Source organism: Amphiura filiformis, chromosome 6 (assembly GCF_039555335.1).
Source record: "Amphiura filiformis chromosome 6, Afil_fr2py, whole genome shotgun sequence".
Taxonomy (NCBI): Eukaryota; Metazoa; Echinodermata; class Ophiuroidea; order Amphilepidida; family Amphiuridae; genus Amphiura; species Amphiura filiformis.
In genome coordinates this window covers 64,808,332-64,835,428 of record NC_092633.1, presented here as the reverse complement: position 1 = coordinate 64,835,428, position 27,097 = coordinate 64,808,332, and the positions used below count along the sequence as shown (strand labels likewise).

The 27,097-nt window shown below is 36.7% G+C and overlaps 1 protein-coding gene across 1 annotated transcript in view; it reads left to right on the top strand.

Annotated features, from left to right (window-relative positions):
* Window positions 1–27,097, top strand: part of LOC140155818 (pre-mRNA-processing factor 19-like) — a 189,091-nt gene that overhangs the window by 10,914 nt on the left and 151,080 nt on the right. The window contains exons 2-8 of the mRNA XM_072178801.1: window positions 10,815–10,964; window positions 12,725–12,943; window positions 14,034–14,185; window positions 17,020–17,136; window positions 17,865–17,940; window positions 18,572–18,681; window positions 20,221–20,446. Of these exons, the coding sequence (XP_072034902.1) occupies window positions 10,815–10,964; window positions 12,725–12,943; window positions 14,034–14,185; window positions 17,020–17,136; window positions 17,865–17,940; window positions 18,572–18,681; window positions 20,221–20,446 (1,050 nt within the window). The remainder of the gene's footprint in view (window positions 1–10,814; window positions 10,965–12,724; window positions 12,944–14,033; window positions 14,186–17,019; window positions 17,137–17,864; window positions 17,941–18,571; window positions 18,682–20,220; window positions 20,447–27,097) is intronic.

Sequence of the window (27,097 nt, the reverse complement as noted above, 5' to 3'; positions counted from 1 at the left end):
GAATATACCACGGCCTCTGTTGTTAGTAAATGATCTGTAACCAGGCGGGAAGAGCTCATTGTAGTTCCCACCAAAGGAGGAAGTTATTAAGGACTCTGTTCCAACAATGATGTCAGGTTTTAAAGTGTCAACGGAGTGGAGTAACTGATGTTTCTTGCCTTTAACTCCTTGAAAATTTGCAGAAAATATGTGCAACGTTGAGGGTTTAGTGTTCTTTTTGCGGGTGGTCTGAATTGGCGATGAGGTCGCAGTGGGTATTGGACCCTTGGTTGGATCTGGGCTTGCACACGATTGATCGAGATTCGGACTTGCACAAGATTGATCAGGATCGAGGCTCGAGAAACTATTGGACGTATTGACGGTCCAATTGGAGAACAGGGATGTACTGAAATTCGGTAAACCACACGTGCAACAGTACCAGGAAACATTTGCCATTCCCTCATAAACACACGTAGGCATGTTCATACAGTCTTGATGATACCACACTTTACACTGGTCACATTGTGTGCCAGCTGTATTCCATGTCACATTTCTTTCACAGATGCCACATGGCCTCTTCACTTTACGAGCTGTCTTATAAGGGCCAGGATTTAATTCTATGTCCCAAGAGCTCAACAGGATAACCATGAACAGGTAGCCTTCTTTCATGTTCATAACCGTCTTACTGCTATTCAACAAAGGGTTTACATGCAAAGTCATATTTGTATACAACATGCTTGTATTGTCATAACGTGGCTGATGAAATAGCAGAACATAATTTGTGGTCGCTGAAAAACCATACGATGATTTGTTGTCAAAAGTGAACTCTACATCATCAGCATTATGCAATAAGGCGAACGTAGATCTGATATACAATGTTAATAGACAAAATAGTAATACTTGCAGATTATTTCCCATTTTTTAAGTCGACTATTGGAACTGGAAGCCCCACCCCACCCCACAACGGAATTTAGCAACTCATGGTCGCCATCTTGGTTGCGCAGGTTGTTGAATTCTACACCAGTTGTTTTACAGCAAAGTAGCTGGAAGTTTATGCAGGTTCGGCTGATGTAAATATGCCGCGTGTGGAATAAAACACTTCCCCAAAGTTAGATGGATAGATGTTACAGTTATTTTGGGGAGTATAAACACCCAAAATGGGATTTCAGAGAGATTTTACTCTCGCCGTATTACGCCACACGTCCTGACTTCGCAGCTGACCTCTGACCTCCACATTGACATTCACATTATCCTCCGGCGGAAATGTCAAACTGTCAATTACAACATCTACTAGTGGACTGGTTTTGAAATCCACTCTCATCAAACTAATCAAAACTGTAAACTACAATTTTATCGAAAAAATCAAAAGAAGAAAAATACTAAATATTGCTTAGTTTCAATGATGCTTACCGATCGAGTCGCCTTGATGGTGTATTTCCGATCATTTTGCAACGTGGTTGAAAAATATTTCCAAGACGCGAGTATCGCCACTAGGAATGGCCCGGTAACCTGGATCAAATTTAACGCAATGATCGTCCAATCCTAGTTCACCTGAGTGATCACATGGTTTGCCGAATGAAACCGAATGAAGCCGAATGAACGGTATCGGTGTCGGAACAAGGATTGTTACTTGTAAACAAATCGTTTACGGCACGCTTTCAAGAAATTAAATTCACGATCTTTTGACAATTAGTTAGGGATCGTTTTATTTTAACCTCTGGCATGAGAGATTGAGAATGTGGGTTAAAGATAAGCCACTCTGTGTTCTCATTTTGCAACCAAAATAGGCTTCTCATAAAGCTTAAATTTGCGGGACATTATGCTGGCCATCCATGTATTTGAAACAGGGCGGATATACCAAGCACCCTCACTACGTTCGGGTCTGTGAGGGTGCTCGACCAGGCATACTCAAGTCACACAAGCGGCTAGGGGACGCAGGGGTAACCTTGTCAATCAATGGTTATTCTATTGTCCACCAAAGTTAAGCTTATGACATCACCAATCCATGATCAATCCAATCGATAGGCAATATCCCCAGAGGACCACTACATGCGAAATTGACCAAGTTTCATGTGTGCGCATAAGTCTTGCATGGAATAAAAGTTAAATATTAAAATTTAAAATATTACAATTTGAAATGAAATAAAAATTGATAATAATAATGAAAATTCATCATGTTTTTAAAACATTTTAAACAGGTTAGGCCTATATTGTTGGGTTTTGGTTTTAGTATAATTCTTCTTCTTCTTCTTCAAGTTACGGCTCAACACTCCAGGTGGAGAAAGGCGAGTCGGAATTTAAACGTTTTAATAACATAAATAAATGTCATGAAAACATTTTAAAACATTTTGTATGGAAACATACAAAATGTAGTGCTGATAGGTGTAGTAGTACTGATAGGTGTCAGAGCCTCAGTTGTCAGCAAGGTTAAGAGTTGATAGTGTAGGCCAGCCTCCATCGTAGTGCAGATAGGTGCCAGAGATCCTAGCAGCCTCAGTTGTCAGCAAGGTTAAGAGTTGATAGTGTAAGCCAGCCTCCATCGTAGTGCAGATAGGTGTCAGAGAACACAACAGCCTTAATTGTCAGCGAGGATAAGAGTTCGAAAGTGTAAGCCAGCCACCATCGTAGTGCAGATAGGTGCCAGATATCTTAGCAGCCTCAGTTGTCAGCAAGATTAAGAGTTGATAGTGTCAGCCAGCCTCTATCATAGAACAGATAGGTGTCAGAGAACTTAACAGCCTCAGTTGGCAGCAAGGTTAAGAGGTTGATAGTGTAAGCCAGCCTCCATCGTAGTACAGATAGGTGCCAGAGAATTTAGCAGCCTCAGTTGTCAGCAAGGTTAAGAGTTGAGAGTGTATAAAGCCAGCCTACATCATAGTACAGATAGGTGTCAGAGAACGTAACAGCCTTAGTTGTCAGCGAGGATAAGATTTCGAAAGTGTAAGCCAGAGAACTTAACAGCCTGGATGACAAGATACTGGGCTTTGTATGGACTTGTCACTCATGTATTCATGCTATCCCAATGTTCAAAAATATAGGAGTAGTACTCAACGGTGTGAAGGAGGAGCAACAATCCTGTAGAACAGACCTAAATAAACTCAATGTCAACTTGTCAAGGTAGACAAACTTGAAGACTCAATAGATGATATAGTGCATTCAGCAGTGGAAGAATATCGAGACAGGGAAAGAAGAATATGTAATTTAATCATCCATCAGGTAAAGGAATCCACTAGAGAAGAATGGGCGGAAAGAATAGACGAAGATTGTCAGAAGATAAGACATGTATTAGAGGATCTGAAGATAGAAGAAGTCGAAGTGGTACAAGTTGTCAGATTAGGCAAAAGAGATCCCACTAAAAATAGACTGATGAAAGTTGTGGTAGGAAGCGTGAAACATAAAATTGAGATTCTAAAGGAAGCAAAAAAGCTACGTAGATCCAGAAGGTGGAACGAAGTATATATTACACCAGATATGACACCAAAAGAGAGAGAAAAGAATAAACTGTTGAGAGCAGACCTGAAGAGAAGACAAGAGGAAGGTGAAGAACGGCTGGTCATACGTAAGGGAGAAATCTTACAATTAAGTATAGAAGAGTATAAGGAGAAACCAGTAGTTACTAAGGAGTCAGAAGAATCTGATAGCGACTCGGATGGTGATGAACCTTTTATGATGAGTGAAGAAGGAAAACAAGATGGATGCCTCTACTCGTCAGGAGGGTCCATTTCGGATCTAAGTCACAGATAATAAACGACGGCGAAGGGATTCACTTTGTAAATACAGTTTTTGATGTTGCACCTAATTTAAGCACTCCCAACGCCAGTTTAAATCACCGCACAGCACATGACGAGAAGAAGCCTTCAGCGAACGGTCTGAGGTGTATCTACAATGTACACTAATGCTGATAGTCTTCTAAATAAGAGAAATGAATTAAATGTCATCATTGCCGACATGAACCCAGATGTTATTGCAGTCACAGAAATCTATCCTAAGACACATTAAAAAAAAAAAAAAGTAGAATTGGAGATTGATGATTATGACTGTTTTATATCAGGTTCAACAGGTAGAGGAACCTGTATATACATAAAGAAGTATTTAAATGCTAAGATGGTGGAGGATCTAACCAGCGGTGATTATGAAGAGAGTGTATGGTGCGAGGTCAGGCTTAGAGGTGAAGATAAGCTGTTGTTGGGATGTATATACATTGTATAGAAGTCCCAACAACTCAACCAGCTTAAATGATAGCAAGTTAAATGACCTAATAAGCAACTCCTGCAGCAGACAGTGCTCTCACCTGCTACTGGTTGGAGATTTCAACTATCCGGAAATAGATTGGGACTCGTGGACTACAAGAGCTGGTGATTCTCATGGAAGTAACTCGCTCATTGACTGTCTACAAGACAACTACTTTTTCCAGCATGTCGATTTTGACACTAGACACCGAATTGGACAAAAAAGTAACCTGCTTGACTTGATTATTACAAATGATGAATCGTTGATAAGAGATATGGATGGTGGCAGTCCATTGGGTAAGAGCGATCATGTGGTGATTAGATTCACACTAGATTGCTACATTGATCGCAATGCACAACAAAATAGGCTACGCGCTACATTTTAAATTTTATGATTCTGATGTCTGTTTCTCGACTTACGTTCAATTTTATTCACTCGGTAATTTTTTCTGGTACACCCTGTATGTTTGAAATGTTGTTTATTGAGTGCAAATGACTTGTCCTTCCGTTACCGTTGTCCATGGAATTGCCCTTCAGTGTCTGAATTTATCCGAGTAAAGGGATTATAATGTAAATGAAAGTTCATTTCATGTGATCATTTATTTGTTTACAATGGTTGAATCAGGTTGATGTTACTGGAGAACTCTAGCTTCAAATTTGCACATGATAATTACGCATTCGATGCTGGAGTGCATTCCTATCGTTTTTCGGTTGGACACTGGTGCAATTTTTTCACCAGAGGTTATTTATTCTGATAATGTTGAAATTTGGATGAAAGTTTTTTGATGAGTCAACTATATTTTTGAGCAAGATTTGCCTATTTGGGACAATCTAAATCTGAAGTGTAATTTTAGCAACATTTTTTATGCGATTGCCTGTCATGATCGGCTGTGTTTACTTCCGAACTTCCATTGCTTTACACGGTGTCATGCTTCAGCAAATTCAACTAGATTTGGAATGCAATGGTGTCTAGCCTAGAATGTGAAGCTATCGGTGAGCAAATTCTTGGCTAGACTTCTCAAGCAAGGTTGATGGTGTAATTCAGTCTTTCCACGCAATATTATGCATTAATTTATTCAGGTTTTTTTTCAGCATAATTTGTAGACATTTTTCCAATTCCACAGATACATGTACATGGGTGTTTATATAAATATGGAGGCCAGAGTGTGACATTGGGACCAAATTTTCAAAATGGGTTAATGAGAATTTTGTTTTCATTATTTTACACCCTGAAACCCATATTTCACAAAAAAATAATCCGCTTTAATGAAACATAATCCCTATTTGGACGGCAACACAATAAAGTGAGACATAAGACACAAATTAACACCTGTAACAATGACACCAAATTGTTTATTTGTCTTGGAGCTGTAACAAATGTATAGTTGAGGTATGATAATGATTTGCTGGTTTTTAACAAATGTTATCGACATCTTTACTTTGGAAAAAAAAAAGATCCTTAATCCTCTGGCAATACTTGTGAAAAATGAGAACTTAATGTCCCAATATTTTGTCAAATTACGACCGATTCGGGCAATTATGTTTCAAAATTACTGTAATGTATACCAAAGTATTATCCTTGCTTTGAAAAGAAGTTTAATAATCAAGGATGCATTCATTAGTGATTGGCAAGATTCAAAAATACTACTACAATGTCATAAATATATCCAATGCTCAATGTTAAAAAACATTAACACCTGTAACGCTGACACTGGTGTCACTGTTACAGAGTGACATCATGAACTACATAAGCTATCTATCTACACTACCTATTATAATAGCAAGTCCAAAACTAAGTAATATTATGTGAAAATGTGTAACTAAACAATATTATATATTAGTTAACATGCTCAATAATGTAAAATACAAACAAAGTGGCCAGAATTAACTTCTACCTGGGGATGATATAAGTTTCCAAATATTTATTCTAGTTTCCAAATATTTATTCTACAGATCGATGTACGTTGCACTATTTAACTTTGATTAAATTTCAGAATAGTTGAATACTTCAAAGATTTATTTTCCTCATTGATAAATGTAGTTATTTTGCTCAGTTTGACTATGGTTCCTCTCAACAAGCCAAGCTATTACATCTTGTGTTATCTTTAATCACACCTGTAACGCTAACACTAAAGTAGTACCGCTGACATTAAAGTACAATGTAGTACCACAGAATGCAAGGAAATGCGTAACCACATCAGGGCGGAATTATTTTCACAAGACTATTTTCTGACTGAGCAACATTATACATAATTTAAACTATTGTATGGTTACTTATCATTTCGCATGTAACACTGACACCAAGCCTCAAGGGTTGGCTTGATGCGTCAAAGTTGAAAGACATTTAGAGAAGTTTAAAGTTACAGCATCATGTTACTCAAGATATTATTCAAAGTAGAACTGAATCATTCAGGTGGTTAATAAACTTAATTTTGCTGTTTTCTGCAAGTGACATATCTTGTTAAACATTGTAATGTTGATGTAGAAACAGTTAAAAAAAAAACCAGTTTGCTTTATAATACTAATAAAACACCACATTTGGGTTATCTATAATAACTTGTATGAAATATTTCAACACTTATTTCAAAATAATCATTAACATGGAAAGATAAAATCCACCTAAAACTACTTATAGTTTAAACCTTCTGCAGATATTGTAATTTTGGCTTCCAGGAAAAAAAACCCCAAATTTTGCCCAACCGACCCTACTTGAAGTTGAAAGGTCCACCCGCCCATAAAAGTAAAACAGGGTGGTTTTTTTCGTCGCATTATATATCATATTTGTCTAATTAATTAAATAGCTATCCATGTAGCACAATATTGTGCAGTTGTTTACTACAAAAGTGCAACTTCCACCATGGTGAACACTGAACAGGTATGCAAAGAAAACTAATGGATTTGGAAAGTTGAATTGTCATGAAGCTAAAGGGGGGACAAAATGTTAGAAGTTCAAATTGGATTAAAAAAGAAAAGCAAATATTCTTATTTGAACATAAACATGATAAGTAATAAATATAATTAATAAATAATATCAATAATTATCAATGATTTGTAAAAAAAGTGCAGTTTCTATGCACGCAAAACAATTTACCCACCCTATCGCCATGTTTTGACAACAAACACACCCCTCTGCTATCAAATGGTCGAGTCCAAAAAGCGATATGGGGTCAAGGTTACGGCGTGATAAATAAACTCGGTATTTGTTGAAACTTGGGCATTTGGCTAACAGTAAGAGAAAAATACATTACCCATTTCATTCAATATTAATAAAAATAGAACGAGAAAGCACTGATACACAAATACAAATATTTATCTACAAAAACCACTGTAAAATATCTCATATTGAACACGCCGTAACTATGAGATTTGTGTTATGCCAATTTCAGTTATTCGGATGAAGTTTTCTGTTACCAACTAGTCCGTGATTCGGCGATGATCTTTCGTACTAAAATGGTGTTTCACATAAATATTCTGCGTCGAATCTCATGAGTTATTCGATCATTATAAAAACAATTATGGAGGGAAATTTCCAAGATTTTTGTCAAGGGATAGCCTGAGAAAAATTCAGAATGGCCACACCGTAACACTGACACCAAGTCCGTGTGTTGGAATTTTACGTCTTTCTGCGATTTTTCTCGAGTAATTCTTACTTCCAATGCACTACAACGTTTTGTTTAAAGTCTTGGAACTAATTAAATTCAAATTTATCACTAGAAACGTCACAAAACAATAAACACACGTTAAATGTTGTACACCCCCGTAACACAAACACACCCGTATGGTTGGCTAAACAGGTCAGAACGTTCATTAATACGTGTATTCGAAATTTCGAATACGCGCAATGTAATAGGCCAATCAGCGTTGAGTTTCGAGAACGTGGGAGGGAAATTTTAAAGCCCGTGTATTTAAATCGAGGCACGTAAACAACCTCGTTCACTGCAGATAAAAATTCGGAGATAATTTTAATCCTCACCGTGCTACATCACGCCGATTTTTGTAAGAAATGACGGGAATGAACAGAACATGCTAAAAGATCAGAGAATAAAGTCGTTTTTGGTATTTTCATACCTTTTTAGGGGAGAAGGGTTAAAGGTAGGCCTATCGGCTTCCTTTATACAAAACTAATGCTTTTTCAAAAAATTCTTAGAGGGAATTAAAATCAATTTATTCCGTGTTGAAATATTTTCTGATGTAGCAAAAAATAGATAGGGTACACTCCACTCTTAGTACCAACTTTATTCTATGTGGAATACATTTATTCCATCCTGGAATAAAAACATTTTAAACAGCGGATAGTGTGTAACAAATGAATTAGATATCTGTATCTGTCTCCACACTGAATCTATTAGGCTAGGCTACATATAATATGAATTATTCTTTGAAAGTAGAGAATATTAGAACAGTGACCGTATCCTGCCCCTAAAGCGGCCGATACCGAACAACACATACACAGCCTTGACCTGCGGTTGTCTAAATTCTGAGGGATTTGCATGCTGGTCAGGTAGAAGATAAATACAGAGTGACCTTCAGCTTCTCCGTGTTTGGTCAGTGGTCAGACCTACCGTATAGGCGTAGGCTGCATGGGATATGGGGTGTATCCTGCATAAGTTATAAGTGTTCATGTTCAAACCTGACACCTATCACCTTGGTCTGGGGCGGACATTTTATAAATGAATTTAGAAGAGCAGCAACGACACCACTTGCATTACATTCCAGATGTTAAATCTACATCATATGCAAAATTTGAGGAAAAATGAACGAGTCCGTTTTATTTTATGGCCATTTGTTTATAACTGGTCTTTACATGTAGCCCTATGGAGAGAATGTCCGTTGAGGGCGCTATAACCCCCATTTTAGGAACAAAAATGTGATTTAAAAAAACCGGACATGTGCGAATTTTCTAAAATTTTCAGAGTATGTAGTATGAACAGGTAGAAATATAATCAAGTAGTTGCCCTACCTGCTCTTCTCCGAAAAAATAAAAAGTCCTATACCTCAATGTTAATGAAACCTAGGCTACCTCAGGTTCAAACACATGTTAAGTGTACGCTGCATGACTGTATGTTTCTGTTTTTAGGAATGATTATCCTAATCTAATAAATGATGAGGGACAGTAATTTGGTAGTATGCACCCTTACAACACACATCGCGCGGTGTTTCTTTATGCAAAATAAAAGTTATGCAAAACCTCATACTTTGTAAGTATGTAGAAATGAATGCTTTATCGGGTCCGTTTCAAAATAATCTTCATACACATTCTTCTCCCGCTTCTTATTCTTATAATAATTATAAGCCTTTTGATTATTAAGTGAAGTTTGTTGTTAGTGCACGAGGACAAGCGCCGATTGCTTTGATATCACATGCGGGCAGTCTCACGAGGTCGAAATTGTAACCCACGTTCTCGAATCTAAACGCTGATTGGTTTATTCCATTACGCGTATTCGAAATTTCGAATACACGTATTAGTACACGTTATGACCTGCTTAGCCAACCATACACCCGTAACGCTTTCGACACGAAGGCAATAAGCGCGGTGAAAAAAAGAAGGTGTCTCCACGTGGGTATTTTTGCACACGGTCGTAAGAGGTCATCATCCGGGCCTGTGTATCATGTGACTTTCATTCATAAAGAAACAATGTTTACGTTTCTACATCGCAATAAAATCTCACTCCGTAACGAAAGTGAGTGACACCAAAGTTATTAAAATCTCAATTTATCATTGAATATTTATTTGATTTGGATTACAGGCACATTCCATATGTTTTTTAAGTTAAGGTACTGTCATATTTGTTTCAAAACTCAACTTTCACAATACAGAAAGCTTACGTTTTAAACTGGTGACCGATTGAAAAACTCTTTACACACCCGTAACATTGCTGACACGAAATGTTACGGAGTGGTGTGAAAATAGAAAAAAACAAAAAAACACAAACTTCGGCAACATTTGATAAAATCTTGTTGACAATCATAAAAAATGGACCTCTGTTCAAGTTTTCATAGCAAACAAGGTAAGGTTTTAATTATTATATGGGGGAAATGTGGAATTTAAAAATGTCTCTTTTCATGTCACACTGTTTTCACAAAAACATGATGACTCCATTACTTTTCGCCCGTAAAATTCTACTATGTCAACAGAAGTATAAAAAAAAAAAGTCTTGATTTATTGTATAAATACATATTAGTTAAATGCAATGAAAAAAAATTAGCAGGCTTTTACATTTTTTCTACAATCTTGAGAAATGCAAAACAAGGCCCATGTTTTACTACTGGCCTCCATATTTATATAAACACCCACATGTAGCAGACACAATGGTCAGTTTGGTAAACATGGGACCATAAGCTGAGTTTTAGTCCAGGGCTAAGTAATTTAGTGTCAGGACATTGGATTATTTTAGGCCATGTTGCAATATCACTTGATCTAGAATAATTGGGGCATTATTTTTTCCGGTACCAGCAACAAGTGTATATTCCACTGATACATGTACTGAATCTGTTGATACATCGTATGTGAAATTACTAACATTTACTTTGCTGGTTGCGTCTTAAAAAACATACATAGAGCCCTGAATCTATTATCATTTAACCAGTATTTGAAATTGATTTCAGTCTCCCATGAAGTACCAGAGCATCCGGTGGTGTCCCCGGTCTCGAGCCATGTGTTTGAAAGACGTCTGATAGAGAAGTACATTGCTGAGAATGGTGTGGATCCAATCAATGGGGAAGCCGTGAGTGAAGACCAACTCATTGACATCAAAGGTTAGTACATTGCGTAGAGGCACTTACCCCTTGAGGGCCCATGCAAAGGTATTGGATAAATTTGAACCTTGCTAAAATCTCAACTCTACCCTGTTTGAAACTCGAAACCATTGTTACATTATAAAAAAAGTAATTTTAAGAACACAGCACTCCTTTCAGAATCAAGCTTTGTTCTGTAACATTTACTCTCTTGAAGGGACATATCCCAGACAACACCCCCCCCCAAAAAAACCAAAACCAAAATTCACATCCCTTTAATAATGACTATGCTTTGACAAGCTCGTAAAAGGCAGGACTCATAACATTGTGGATTGATATAGAATGGTGTACCAACACAGCAGCACATACGTGAACTGCGCTTTGCAGACTTGTGCTTTTATAAATTCATGTGCGTGTAAGTTAGGACTTCATTATTGACTGGCGCAGTAACAAAAACCAAATAATTCTTGCCTATCACAAGCTGATCAGAGTATAAAATTGCATAAATCAGAGATGTCACATTTCCGGATTTATCCGGATTTCCGGATTTTGGGGATTAAAAAAAAATTCGGATTTTCAAAAAAAAAAAAAAAAAGCGTTTTTTAATTTTTTTTTTTAAAATTTTTTTGTTGCTTTTGGAGTGGCCCTATTGTCTTATCTTTCTGCGTCACATATATCAACATCAGCCATATTGTCCATGTAATAAAGCAAAAAAACTTTTTTTAAGAGTGTCTCTTGTACATAAAAGTATAGGAAACTGAAAACTTTAAAGCATGTTTTCTGGAAGAAGGAAGCACTTTTTATTAAAAGTGTAGAACAAGCCAGGAGCTTTGAACTGTTCTTTTTACCCTCTGAAATGGCCTTTACTGTGGTGCTAAATGTGCAGAAACCATCTCGACCCCTACCGGGCCTTCGCCCCTGGATTCCCACCGGGGGCCCTTAAGCGGAGCCCCGGACCCCCCGCCGTGTTATGCGAGAGCTTCGCTCACTGCGCCTTCGCCACATTCGCAAGTTCAGGATTTTTTGGGTCAGCCTGTGACATCTCAGTATAAATTTGTTGGACACACATCTCAGCCATTGAATATGGTGAGATTTATTTTTGTAAGCATTAATCAAATACATACACACAAATAATTTAATATAATATAGGAAAGACTAAAGGCTTTAGTCAGCAAAGCAATTATTATAAAAAACATAATATGAACTAAGCATAAGGCGCGTGAAAGTCGATTCCGAGTTTATCGTCCCCCGCCCGCGTCACTTTTTGGACACCAAAAACACCCGCGTCAAATTTTCAAAAATGCCAAAATAATTCATTATTTTCAAAGTATCAGTGTTTTCACCAGTTTTAGCAATTGGAAACATATATTTTTGTTTGTAAAACATATAAATTTATAACTTGGAACCAAAACCAGGCTCTTTTCTAACTTTTCTAGTCCCTACCCATATAAAAGCATGTTTATAAATAACATGTATGAGTGTGGCTTTAAATCAACACATACTTTAGGCGGGACTTTAGGTCAATAATGAAATCTGATGAAATAATGAAAAATGAAAAAGTCACCTCACCAACCTGGGAAAAAAAAGGGACGATAAACTCGGAATTGACTTTCATGGGCCTAATGATTAAATTTTCTTGAGAGAATTCCACCAGGAAATATCTGAAAGCAAATATTCAGAATCATTATTAAGTTCGCTCTGCACTACCAGAAATTCACTTTTGCCATAGCCCCAAACCCTAGTTTAGCCATTGATCCTGTTGCTTTCCATTGACTTTCCAGTCCAGCAGGTTGTGAAGCCACGACCTCCAACAGCTACCAGCATACCTGCCATCCTTAAGCTGCTGCAGGATGAATGGGATGCATGTATGCTTCACAGCTTCACCTTGCGACAACAGCTGCAGACAGCCAGACAGGAATTGTCTCATGCCCTCTACCAGCATGATGCAGCATGTCGTGTAATTGCTCGTCTCACCAAGGAAGCTACAGCTGCTCGTGAAGGTATGTTAAACTTAAATGAATAAAAATTAAATAATAAATGGTTTGTTACTGGTTATTATCAAATTTTAATGACAATGTCACTGACAGACATAATTTTATTTGGGCAATGACAATGTTTCTGTGTCAGATAAATTTAAAAATAAATGAAAGATCCTATTTTTCTCATTAACATATTAAAATTAGGAGTTCCAAAGCTGTGTATTTCCGAAGATATCATCAAGAAACTGTTGAATTATTCTCAAACATGGTATACCACAATTAAGACTAATTTGACAGTTTTTTTAATTATTTCTTCAGAAATATAACGATTTGGAACGACAGATTTCAGTATGTTAATAAGAAAAATATGAGCTTTCACCTGATACAAAAATCAGCATTTTGATGGGGTAAAGGGGCGGGTGAGGCTGTCAATCAGGTTACCCACCTTTAAAAAGGACTGACTGAAATACTGAGTAAAAGAAATAATTTTTGGTGGAATTCAAGACTATTGTGAGTGCTTTATATTTCTTTGCACTTACAATAGTCTTGCTTTCTTACAATGTTATGTATCTTATTTAGCAAATTGTGATAAATTAAATCTTGTCAACGAACTAACTTTGGTCAGATGTTGTCACCGACGTTGCAGACAAAACCTTTGGCCTTCAGCTGGGTGGATGATTTAGGGTCATCCGAGGTCAATCAATGAGGAAGTTGCTTGATGAGGAAGTTGCTTGATGACCCGATCCCAACCATGTGTACCTTATTACCCACCTTCACCCTAAATCATACACCCAGCTGAAGGCCAAAGGTTTTGGCCACAACGTCGGTGACAACATCCGGTTGATAAGATTTAATTTATCAGAATTTGAACTTATCCCAGATAACTGAAAGTATACACAGTGCTACCTTATTTATCCTTTTGTTAACGCATCCACAAATGTATGTAACCGTTTTAAACGCTCTCTGTCTTTGGACTTGACCTGTGAAATATAAGTTAATATTCAAGTGAAAGTAACTTGATGCTCAATCTACCCTCTAAGAATCATAAAATGTTATTGTGTTTTAGAATTGCTTTCATTTCTAATATATGTACCTTATTACTCACCTTCAGCGTTGGCTACTCTGAAACCCCAGGCAGCTCCTGGCATTGTACCAGCTGCTGCAGCAATGCCTGCTGGTGGTGCTATACCTGGTGGCATCCCAGAACCTATGGAAGCAGCAGAACCTGGTCCTGTGGGCATGACCGAAGATATTATACAGAAGGTACTAGAGTTGAAAAGATTTTGTAAAACTTATTTATAGTTGCTTCAACCTAAATGGCTCAAAATATGCTAAGGTGTCATATTATAGCCATATATTTTGACATCTTTTTTTTTTAATAATAATTATAGAAATGGAATATTTGCTAGTTTAGTGGGAAGTTTAGGTAGTAAAGACATAGCATACACAATTTAAGTAAAATCCTTTCACTCTAAATAATAAAAAAAATAAAAAATAGCTGTAAAAATGCCTATTTTTACACTTTTATTTGTAACATGCCAAGAGACGCCTTTTTTCAACAGCTTTTAATTTTTTTATGGATCCTTATAGAAATTCATGTGACCTGTTTCCCAAAATGGTGCAGTAAACCAATAAAAAAAACAGAAAGAGGCATTATGAATTATAAGTTAACAGATCAAAAAAAGGATTTAAAAGTTTGCCTTGCGTATGTTACTATTGTCTGTCAAACTTTTGATTGATTTTGAAGTCCCTCAGTTTTTTATAAACAAAGACTTGAAGCATAAACTAAAGAGTAAATCTATTGTAAATAACTTCATTTCTCCATATTATAATCAATTTGTAAGTGGCTGCCATCTTTTTTGAACATATAACAATTTTAAAATTTTTCTTGAAATGTCTGTCAAATAGTAACATACGCAAGACGGTGCTGTAATTCCTGCTAAACTACAATGTAGGGTGATACAGCTAATTATGCTACATGACATAGCATTTAGCTCCACCTAGCTTTGTGGCACTATCACTTTGTGAGGAGAAGCTTTTTTGATGACACAATCCATTGTTAAGTGTTGTCTGTCAAACATTTGTATGCATAAGTAACATACATAAGATTTGTATGTGTCTGTCAAAATAACATACGCAATACGTTTAAAAAAATTAAAAATCACTTGATGTTCATATTATGATGATAGTTTAGAGTTTATAAAAGTGTTTTAAAACATGTGATTTATAAACTGCATGTGATCTTTATTCAATTTCCCATCTTGAACTACTGTTTTTGCCCAATTATTATTCTGTATGTTACATTTGACAGACATCTTATGTATGTTATGGCTTGACAGACACACATATTTTATTTATAACAATTTATCCTCCTTATTGTAATATTTGGACACATTTTTTTCCACAATCAGTTGCTGTAGGTCCTACACCTAAATAACCACAAAATACCTTATGTAATACTTTATAAATTTTATTTGATTGCAGAAAATCATCAAAATTGTGTCTGTCAAATATAACGTACGCAAGGGCTAGAAAATTAAATTTGTGAAGTAAATGGTCTATAACTTATCTTTCTTTTAGTGTATTATGAATGATATACAGGCGCGTATCCAGGAATTCGTAGACCGGGGGGCGCAAATGCGATGTTGTCAAATCCAAGATATGGCCGCGAAGTGGACATGCCGGAGCGCTTGCGCGACGCAGGGGGTGTCTGAGGGGGGATGTGCCCCCCTCCGAAGTGAGAAACTTTTACAAAATGAAGACCTAATTGAAGCCATTTGGTGAACCATTTTGGCACTATTATCATGTAAGATTTTAGTTTGAAAAAGTCGAAAATTTGTGAAATGACGGCCCAATTTATTTCACTATTGTATACATTTTTGCTTTATAAATTTTGCAAAATGAAGGCCTAATTGAAGCCATTTTGGTGGGCAATTTTGACAATATTGTGTACAATTTTAGTAAGAAAAAGTTAGGCCTACGTACGTTAATTACTATTACTGTAGCCCTATTATTATTGCCTAAAACATAAAAGCTTCTAATACAATTGCAAAAACGGGCACCGAGTTGTTTATCCCGATACGCAAGGGGGTGTTTGAGGGGGGTGTCTCCTCTCAGAAGTTGGGAAAATTTGACAGAATGAAGATCGAATTGAGGCCAATTTGGTCCATCATTTTTACGCTGTTTACATTATTGCTTTCAACAACAAAAAAGAACCCGATAACTCAATTTGCATAATAATAGGCATAGGCCTATATAGGCCTATAGTGTTTTGATATAATCCCTTATAAAATCACATGCAGTAGCATATAGGCCTACTATTATATACTATACGATGTTTGCCCCCCCCCTTCTCTTTCTCTCTCTTCTTCTCTCTTTCTCTCTCTCTCCTCTTTCTTCTCTCTTCTCTTCCCCTTTCCCCCTTCCCTTTCTCTTTTTTTTACCCGGGGGGCGCGCGCCCCCTTCGCCCCTCCCTGGATACGCGCCTGATATATGTGCATATTATAATTTAAACCTGGTTGGAGACCAAAAGAAAAGAACTGGAAAAATAATTGTGTGTTACACTTTTATGACACCTTAGCTTATTTTGAGCCAAATGCTAGTAAAATGTATGCAAATTGTGTTGTCTCCCTACCAAAACTACTTTAAAAACTGGCATATAGCATTAAGGCCCCAATGTATGATTTTACTTTTGTTATTCTTTACTCAAAATGCTGAAGTAATATTGGTAATAATTATAAGGAATGGTTTCTGTCCATTTTAAACGGAAATAACAAGAATTAGTGGGTTTTTAGCGGGTTTTTAACGGGTTCGGGAAATAACAAGGTAAAGTGGAAGAACCTCACTGGCTATTTTGGCTGTTCAATGTGGAGTTCTATGGGGTACTTAGTGTCTGAATACAGCATTATGTCAAAATTCCTCTGATGACCTGACAAACACAACAAATTTGGCTCATTCCATTTAGGTGTAAGTTGGAACATACATGTGTAAACATTACAAGTATGCCAAAAAATCAGGTTTGAAAAAACCCAATTTCATATTATAAGATTGTACATTAATGCTCTAAAATTGAACCAAATAATATTTGTTGCTTTCAGTTGCAAGAGAAGGCCAATCTGTTGACAGCAGAGCGTAAGAAACGTGGCAAGAAAGTGCCAGAAGATTTGGTTCCATCAGACGATATCCGTGCCTACAGACCATTGGCATCACATCCAGTAAGTTACAAACCAGTAAAATGGATTTCTATTTATATAGATCAAGTAATTGGGCTAAGACAGGCACTAGGGTCATAGAGGAACATGTTTGCAGATTTTCATCAGTGAGACAATTTGGGAAGCCATCTGAAGTTTCTTTCTAACATATGAAGAGCTTTGTTTCAAAACCCCTTACAATTATATCCACTTGAGCAATTTTGAGAAAACATAAAAAAATTATCAAAAAAAGTACTAATATATGGGGGGTTTTGAAACAAAGCTCTTCATATGTCAGATAATTTGAGAAGTAATCCTTATTATTGTAGTTTGAGTAAATTAGTTCAGTGTACTAGTGAGTGTGCTAAAGTTTGTTCGGTTTATATAAGACGGAAATTATTCAGCTTTTGTTACTGCATGCATCAATCAAGTCCCAACTACGTATTACGCAATATATTTTCCTCCTTATATAAACCCAACAAACTTTAGTTTGTGAGTTAGTGAGAAGGTGAGTGAGAGATAGGTATAGAGACTGAGTGAGAGACAGACAAATACGCACAGTCACACACAAGTAGTAAGTATATTGTGAACAAGGTTTTAGGAAAATACAATATTTTCATGCTTTTAAAAGTAATTGGTGCTGTAGTATCAACAGGCTTGCTGCTTCTGAAATAAGGTATGTTATGCATAACTAAACAGGAATTGTCACATTCTTACCATTGTTATAATTTATCTTTATTTGTTCCTCTCAGGGTCTGCATAGTGCTAGTGTCCCTGGTATTCTTGCTCTGGATATGCAGGCAGCAGATACATCTAAAGTCCTTACTGGTGAGTAAATATATGGGAACAGCAATATCAAAAGGGCACAAAAGTCAGCAGCAGAACATGCCTATATCCTCTATGTGCATAGTAGGCACAAAATGAGTCAATCATGACAAGTGAAAGGTGTAGATTAATACAACAGTGTACTCTAATAGCTAATAATTCAAGTAGCCAACTACAGGTGTGCTTAGCAGGTGAGACCAAGACTGTACGTGCATCTCTATAGAAATATGTCCAAGCTTATATACATTAGTATAGTGTTTGTGAATGGTTTCATTTATGATTTGCTGGCATTATAAAAGGGATGTAAATTGGTGGTACCTTTGCATGGCTGTATACATAAGGGAGTTTTTAACTTGTAGTTGCCTTTATCTGTGAACCAAATCAGAATTGTGTTCCTAAGTTTTGTTCTTTGAATGAATTAAGTCACTGCTGGTCTGATGACTTGAGTGCCATGTGTAGCAAACTTCCAGTGTTTGGGGTCAGGATTCAATTCTAAATATAACATATTGTTTTGTATTGGAACATAGTAAAGATGATCGTAATCTTGTGAAGCAAAACATGTATGTTATATACCAATTAAATATCCATCTGTTTCAGTGCTTAATTGTCTGGGTATGTTTATTTGTATTTTAAGGTGGAGCTGACAAGAATGCAGTTGTGTTTAATAAGGATACGGAACAAGTGACAGCCATTTTGAAAGGTCATACCAAAAAGGTCAACAATGTCATCTACCATCCAACAGAGGTGAGAAACATACTGACATGCATTCTGTATTAATAGTACAAGGTGATTCTTACTGTAAGATATACTGTGTAGAAGAAATACAGAGTATTAACTTTTGACTAAAAGTAACAAATATTCACAAGAATCTTGATGAGAATAGAATCACTGATTCATGCAAAAAAATAGTTGTAATAAATATTTTTATAATAGCCATTTCATACTAGCAGTCTATAGTGATTGTTTGCCATATAGACTTAGGGTCATTATGTAGTTGAAACTCTTGCTTTCATTTAGCCATTGGTGCATGTATATACGCATCCTACATTAAGTTCCTTCTACATTGAAAGTAGTGTGCATTTGACATGCGCTGTCAGCAACACAAACAAAAAAATGCACTATTTACTGACCCTTATACATATAATTTCAAGATAATGATTGTGTAAAAAAGTGTGATAACCCAGTCATCTACATAATGTTCTTCAATACAAAAGGAATAAAACCTGTATGATTATTTATTTATTTACTTTTATTTATTTCTTACTTAATCTGGGATGACTAATCAATGTACTAGCACTGTGTTCCTTTGTTACTTTTCTAGTACTTTTGTAACAGGACCTTTGGCAGAATATACATTTGAACATTCAATCACAACCATGCCCAGATATCCAACATCATCATTCTTGAGTTGCAGAATAAAGGTATTGGTTTTAGCCTCTGGAGTGCATTTATCGTCTCATATAACACAGGCGATAGATGCATGACAGCAGCTAAAACAATACCTCTATTCTCATTCTTAAACACTTATAACAAATTTTATAAGTATTACAAATTTTAATCAAATTAAATCCTACATTTTACAAGGAGTAGTTCCTTAAAATCGATCAGTCCCGTTTTTGCTAGGCGCCTCCTATTGTTTCAAATAGCAAGTACGCGTATCGCGTTGATGCACACGCTCTGACCCATGTGATATCGTGTCATATCACACAGGTAAGAACCAATAAGATTGCAGGAACGTTCTCAAGTGTTTAAGAATTGTAATTATGGTCATTTGGATGAGGCTTTGGTTAGATCCTTAGGTTGTATTAGAGGGTTTTGAGCTTCATTTGAGAGGTCACAGGTCATGTCCATATTTCTATTCATCCCTTAATTAAGGGGGTACTACACCCCTGGCCATTTTTTTGCCTATTTTTGCATTTTTCTCAAAAATTATAGTGCATTGGGGACAAGTAAGATATGTATATTATAGGGGCAAGGACTACAACTGAAAAATGCAAAAATAGGCAAAAAAATGGCCAGGGGTGTAGTACCCCCTTAAAGACCACACTGCAAAAGGATGTAGGTTATCTAGTAGAAGCAACTTTCCATTCAAGTCGTGGAGGATGGTAATAAACCAATTTGAATGAAAATATTGCACTTTAGGAATCACAAGACCTGTTGAGCTGGTAATGCAATATGGGTACCACTTTAGGAAAATATGTACTCTTTACACTGGTGCTAAATTATGAGAGTCACCGACTGTATCACTTGTATGTAATGTCAAAATCTTTTTCCTCTTGATAGGATGTTGTGTTCACATCATCTCCGGACACGACCATTCGCATCTGGATCACACCCAGCTCATCATGTTCCCAAGTCATCCGTGCTCACGATGCACCAGTCACTGGTCTCAGTCTCCATGCTACTGGAGATTATCTGCTAAGTTGCTCCGAGGATCGCCACTGGGCATTTTCGGACATAGCTACCGGACGCGTACTCACTAAGGTATCGGATGATTCCATTGGACATGGTAAGTTTGTGATTTTTGACTGAATCATTGTGTGAATGTTATTAATCGTCTGTAATTTCTTTCTCATCAAAGAACTATTCAGAGACTTAAATCATCTGTGTAGATTATAAATCTAAAAATATAATGGAGAGAGCAGTTACTCTAGCCTCTGAAACTTGGAGGATCCAAAAGGGGCCAAGACATACAAATAGGACCACTTTCATAATATTAAATCAAAATGAGGGCACAGTGGCCTTGCGGTACAGGCTCTGGCCCATAATCGGAGGGTTGCAGGTTCGAATCTTGGCAGTGGTGGTATTGTGTTGTGCCCTTAGACAAGGTTCTTAACCTTTATTGTCTCTTAACTTACTACATTTATGGTCTATCTCCACCTATGTGTATAATTGGGTAGGCATAATTATAGAACTGGAAAGGTAAAACAGACTTGCAGTTCGGGAGGAGTGGTGAACCCTCGTAACAGGTTAATTTGGGGGGAAATCAGGCCCAAACAAAGAGATGGGCACTTGAACCTGTGAGCACTGCTCCAGCATAACTTTACCTTACCTAAATCAAAATGATTTGATCAATTCTTGTCATTTTCAAAATTTGAGTTAGGTTTGATCTTTTCCTAGAGAAGTCCTTTTCAGAGGGCTGTGCTTTCGGAACTCTAGCGTGTGCCATCTTCAGAGCCAGAAGATGGCACTCACTAGAGTTTCGAAAGCTGAGCCCTCTGAAAAGGACTTCTCTAGGGAAAGGAATTATCTAGGGAAAGATCAAACCTTACTCATGTTTACCGACCTAGAGTACCAAGTAATTTAAAATTATTTTCAAAATATGTTTGTAGATTTATTGATTATAATTGATACCGGTATCTAAATTAAGATACATATATATTTGGAATATCAGGATTGACCTGAATCCTAGTTTTGTGGCAAACTCTGTTTAAAAACATGCTGCTTTGAAAAATTATGATCACATTCCAACAATATTTGTGGATTAATTCGCTAAATTTCTTGTGGCATAAAGTGCCCTTCATTGTATCGTTTTACAATTTATTTTATGTGCATTCATTTTTTTTCTTCAATGAGCTGATTTCAGACAGTGAGATAATCCATCTATATCAGAAAACTCCTTCCATATTTTAAAATACCCCCTCTACTGTTAATGAGAGGTGATAAAAATGCACCTTTGTGTGAATCTGATGCATGACTAGGGCCCTCTACTTTATATTTGCAGGTATTAAAAGTCTGCAATGAGTTGAATTGGCAGCATATACTATTCCCTGCTCTGTATGCTAAGAGTAACTAGGCCTACTGCCCTCTATATTATAGGAAGGAATTCAGTATAAGTGTTTCAGCTAGCATTGTTAGAGCCTGTATTCAACAACTCTTCCTATACCTTTGTACAGGAGCCAACCGTTGTTAAACCGTGATGAACCCACACTTTTACTGTAGCGTATACGCGAACGCGTGCGAGACTACGCGTTACGTGAGAGCGCGTAAAATTCGTCATGCCTGGAACCTTTGTGCGTATGCCAGCTTACAAGTTTAATTCAGTATTTTTCAGGTAGCGGCTAAACATTGTCGTTTTATTCTGTAGTTTTATTGCTGATATCAAAAGAGAAATCATCGATGTTTTTGTAAGGCTGAGTGGCAATGATTAACTGACATTCCTCGTAAAATAATCGTGAATTATACGATACTTAGCTTCTTTTCGTTGTTGAAAGGATTCAATCATGTTTCACCGTTGTTCATCACCGTTTAACGTTAAACTCGCGTCCGGCGTAGTCTGTGTGGTTTATTACCGGGCAGCTAAAGCTGCCCTCGCTAAGTAAACCACGCAAATGACGCGCCGCATCGTTGTTAAACGGTGATGAACAACAGTGAAACATGATTGAATCCGTAAATGTACCACTGTACCAGAGGATGTTTAAAGACATTCCCACAACCCAATGGGGTTTCTGACCTTGTATGTCTGGCTTTTGTACACATGTGGTACAGTTGACCATGCCTTGCATTGGAATTGTGTGCAAATATCTGGTGTTTTCATCCTATTATTTAACATTCAAAACATCGAGACTTAGGAATAAAATTAATGCAGTGGGACAATATGAATGTTTCCTGTAAGAAAATCAAATATCAGTCCTAAGTCTCAACTATTAGCTCATTGGCTGCAGTTTTAAAATTACCATTTTGTGTGTGTGGCAATGGGGACTTTGCCTTTAAAATTAGGTTATATTGATCAAATTTCCCAATCATAGTGCATTGTAGGAATGCCTTTAAGCCTCCTCTGCCACTGTACCAACTCTAGTTGTTTCAAAGTGTGTGTCTGGAATGATTTGTTGATGAGGTGTCATGCTCCATTCCCTTGCCCTTGCAATTTCTAGAACAGTAAAGTGTCAGAACAATTTTGTTGCATGACTGCAGGTTCAAATGCCTTGAACCAATATTGAGTGGGGAGTGCCAAGGTGTCACTTCTTATGTTCACTCAGCCCATGTTGTATGCAGTGTGGTTCCTAACCATCTGAGGCACCACAAGCTGCTTGAATTGCTAGCATAATTGATTGTATTTACACTTGCTGCCAAAGAAGAACCACACTTGCTTACTTTTTGAGAGTTTTACATAGTGTAAACATGGAAGTGGGGTTCTGACTAGCTAATTGAGTCATAACAACAGACTGGTAATCTCTCCTTACATTCTATTGTACCGGGTCAGCACAGAGCAGCGGTCATGAAGGGAACACAAAGCATATGTCGCTCATTAACAGGGTGTTTGCATCGACTGAATCGAGAGTAGCATTTTTTGTTTAAAGCCAGTGTAGGATTACCTTACTGTAGGATTATTGTGCTTGAAATGTCAAAATCACAAACTCAAATCCCAGAACTTTTTTATGATTCCACTAAGATTTAATTGTACAAATTTAGATACAATTTAAGATTTAATTATACAAATTTAGATACAATTTAAGATTTAATTATACAAATTTAGATACAAATTAAGATTTAATTATGCCCAATTATACACATTTCGAAGTCCATGGGGCAATAATTAGTGCAGCCTTAATTAGTAAGAGTCTATTACCCATTCTAATTTGGGTTATTATTATCTAATGAATATAGGAAATTATTACCTAATGATTATAGGTGAATTTCCCTTTTTATGAAAAACAAAAACACATGTGGAAAACAGTGGAGTCATACTTCTCATCTCAGCATTTCCTATCTATATCAGTTGCTGAAATTGTTTTTATTATTTGAATGGACTTGTTGTTGTTTTCCTTTGCAACCCCAATACAAATGGGTTCAACATTCTCATCTATCAGGACACAGTTCCTTAACCTCAATATACATGTACATTCATAGAATGACCTGTGAATATCTTGGGTACAAAAACATATACTCTTGTGGATTCTGAGCAATTATAGTTAAATGGGAGTTATTGAACTATTCCATTGGAAATAACACTATTTTGGCTCCATAGCTGTAAATTGCCTACAGCAAGTATGTAAACTCTCAGAGTGTGATGGATTTGAAAGGATGCATTACAGTTCTGTTGCCGGCACATTCTCAGCCTGGTACAAAGAGGTCCATGTTAAAAATAGACCACAATACAGATGGGCCAACCTGTAAATAAATAAATGTGTGTATACTTTCAGGTATACTGTTGTATATCTCTGCTTGAAGCGTGAAAATCATGTAGAAGTTAAGCTGTTCAATCTTCAGAATCCATTATCTTTATTCCACTTGCTGCTTGTGGATTTTCTCAATTGGGGGATAAGCACATTCGGAGTAACTGCCACTGGCTAACATGTACCACTCTTGGAGTGTGTCTTTATACTACAATAAGCACGTCATTTATATATCTGACTTACATTTTGGAGTGGTTGCCAATTTGAGGCATGACATCTTTATAAACGTAGTACTTAACTGGTCTGTTATGTATTTGCTTGTGACGTGATAAATCAGTCATTTGGGGGCAAGCTGATTTGAAAACAGGTGTTAATTTTCTTTTTGTTTGGTTTTGTGTGCTATTAGTATATTTCAACATGATGAAATGTTGCAGTAAACCAAGAAAATATTTTTAAAAAACATGCAAAAAATGTTTATAATTAGTACGTTTTTAGCACGGTTCGCCGTCACACAAGTTTAGAACTGTCAAGCTTTCGCCAGGAGTATCTCTGACTTCTTCAGGACAAAGTACCTAAGAATGAGACATGTAGGTCCCCCTTGTCTACTGATGGCTCTGAAAAGAGCCAGTCACTGAAGACTTCCCTTGTCAACAGAGAACAAGAAACAGACCTTGTCTATCTGCTAATGTAAAAGGTTTGGTGGCTCTGAAAAGAGCTGTTCACTGAAGACTACCCCTTGTCAACAGAGAACAAGCAGACCTCGCCTATCTGCTTTTGTAAAATTGTGGGCTCTGAAAAGAATCCTTCACTCACTGAAGACTGCCCCTCGTCAACAGAAAACAAGCAGACTTTGCCTATCTGCTGATGCAACTGCTGATAGTTTGCAACAAAGTAGGTTGCCCGTACCTCTTTGTGTGATTATTAAATAATGGACTAGGTTACCCCTTGCCTATAAGGTCTGGTGATCATAGACTGACGTCAGATGATCATTTGACGTCAGTATGCAAATGCCATATGCAATCCCTGATGTTTTCATTCACAAGTATTCATTGTAGATGTGGCCTTGTTTTTATTAATTCAAATCAATATTTGTCAGATCTTGCCAAACAAATGTGGTTTGCAATCAAAATATTTCTTATCCTGCTTGAGATGCAGATTTGAAATATGGATTTATTGCAGAGAGTGTTTGTTAAGCTCACTTAGTCAAAAGGTAAAAATAAACAAGATAAAGAAAGCACTACTTCTAGATTTATTATGTTTAGGTAAGCTGCTGCTGGCAGGGCTTTTCATCATACCACGAGGATAAAAAATGTAAGAAATTTGCATTTTTAAGATTGTTACATCTTTTTTTAAAAATTATTTGATGAAAAACAATTACCCGATGTTAGGGAATGTATGAATGGGGTTCATTAATAGAATTGGGGCATGATCGTTGTTTATGCCCTTGGCTCTGCCTTGGGCATAAATAATGAACCCCTAATTAATAGATAGATCTGAATCATATTTTCCTAAAATGGTCAATTCACATGAATCTCTTGTCAGGACACTGACCATAAGGTTGAAGGCAATTTGAAATCAATGAATTGTGCAGTATTGTTTTCAGGAAGGATTCAGTTACTCACTGTTAAGGGTCCTTTGAGGGCTCTTCAGAAGTAATTTGTATTGGCATTCTAGTAACATGTTGACATTGTGCAGAAATGAAACCTGAAATGAGTGAGTGAGGTAGAGAGAGAGAGAGGAGAGGGGGGGGGGGGCAAAAACGAGAAAAGGGGGAGAGAAAGGAGAGAGAGCAGAGAAATAGAAGAAAGAAAGACAGCAAGACAGAGCCACAAGTGAAATGAAGAGATGGAGCAATATAGAGACAAAACAGATGGACAGAGACAGATATGATCAAGAAAATGAGAGTCGGGTACAGAAAAAAGTAGGGAGCCAGTGAGATAAAATACCATATTGATAATACTCTGGTTTCAATATCACGTATGGCAGATAAGATGACACAAGTGACAACATGTTCAGGTTTCATAGCCTCAAGTAGAAACATGAGAGTGTACTTGAGGAGCACTATTTGACTGTTTGCAGAACACCAAGTACCAGATCTAAACAGTTCTCAGCTCTTGTAGCTGGGCATAATATGCTTTCCATATGCAGCACATTGAGGGCATAGTATGTATTTGTATCAAAGTAGCTGTGTAATTTGATTTTAGATTGGAAATTTTGTTGTTTTTTAGGCCTATATTATAGAAGTTCAGTGACACAAATTCTCTTTCTTAATCTTAAGGGGTACTACACCTGTAGTAAATTGTGACTATTTTGCATTTTTCTCAAAAATAATAACACACTGGTAACAAAAGTTATGTATATTATTGGGGCAAGGAATCCAATTACTACACTGAATTTTCAGTGACTCAAGACAATCGGTTCAGTATAATATGATCAGAAATGAGGTACATCCTAGCGGTACCTCTTTTTTATCATAAATAACGAACCGCTTGTCTTGAGTCACTGAAATTCCAGTGTAGTAATTGGACTCCTTGCCCCTATAATATACATAATTTTTGTTACCACTGTGTTATTAGTTTTTGAGAAAAAATGCAAAAATAGATACAAATTTATCGAGGGGTGTAGTACCCCCTTAAGAGCACTAAGAAAGGATTTTCATAAAGAATTTATGCCCTTTTATGATGTACTTATGTTGTTCTATTAATGTGTGATAGATTAAAAGGTAAGTAGCTAAGAAGGAAGTTAGGTGGGAAGAGATTTGAAGTCAAACAAGAGACAGGCAGACAAGAGACAAGAAACAAAGATGGACAGATAGACAGACAGGCACAAAAGACCAAAATTAAAAGGGACAACACTGGTCTTTTGCAGATCTTCCAGCTAAGATTTTCACAAGGTTATCATTTAATTGTTAACATAGTCCTTTTATGCAAATCCAATAATAATAAAGATATTAAACTCAAATTTAAAATTATGTTTCACTACTACACTAGTGGTTTCATCAGACTGGCAACTCATCACATCTGACTGTTTCCTTTTATAGGCTA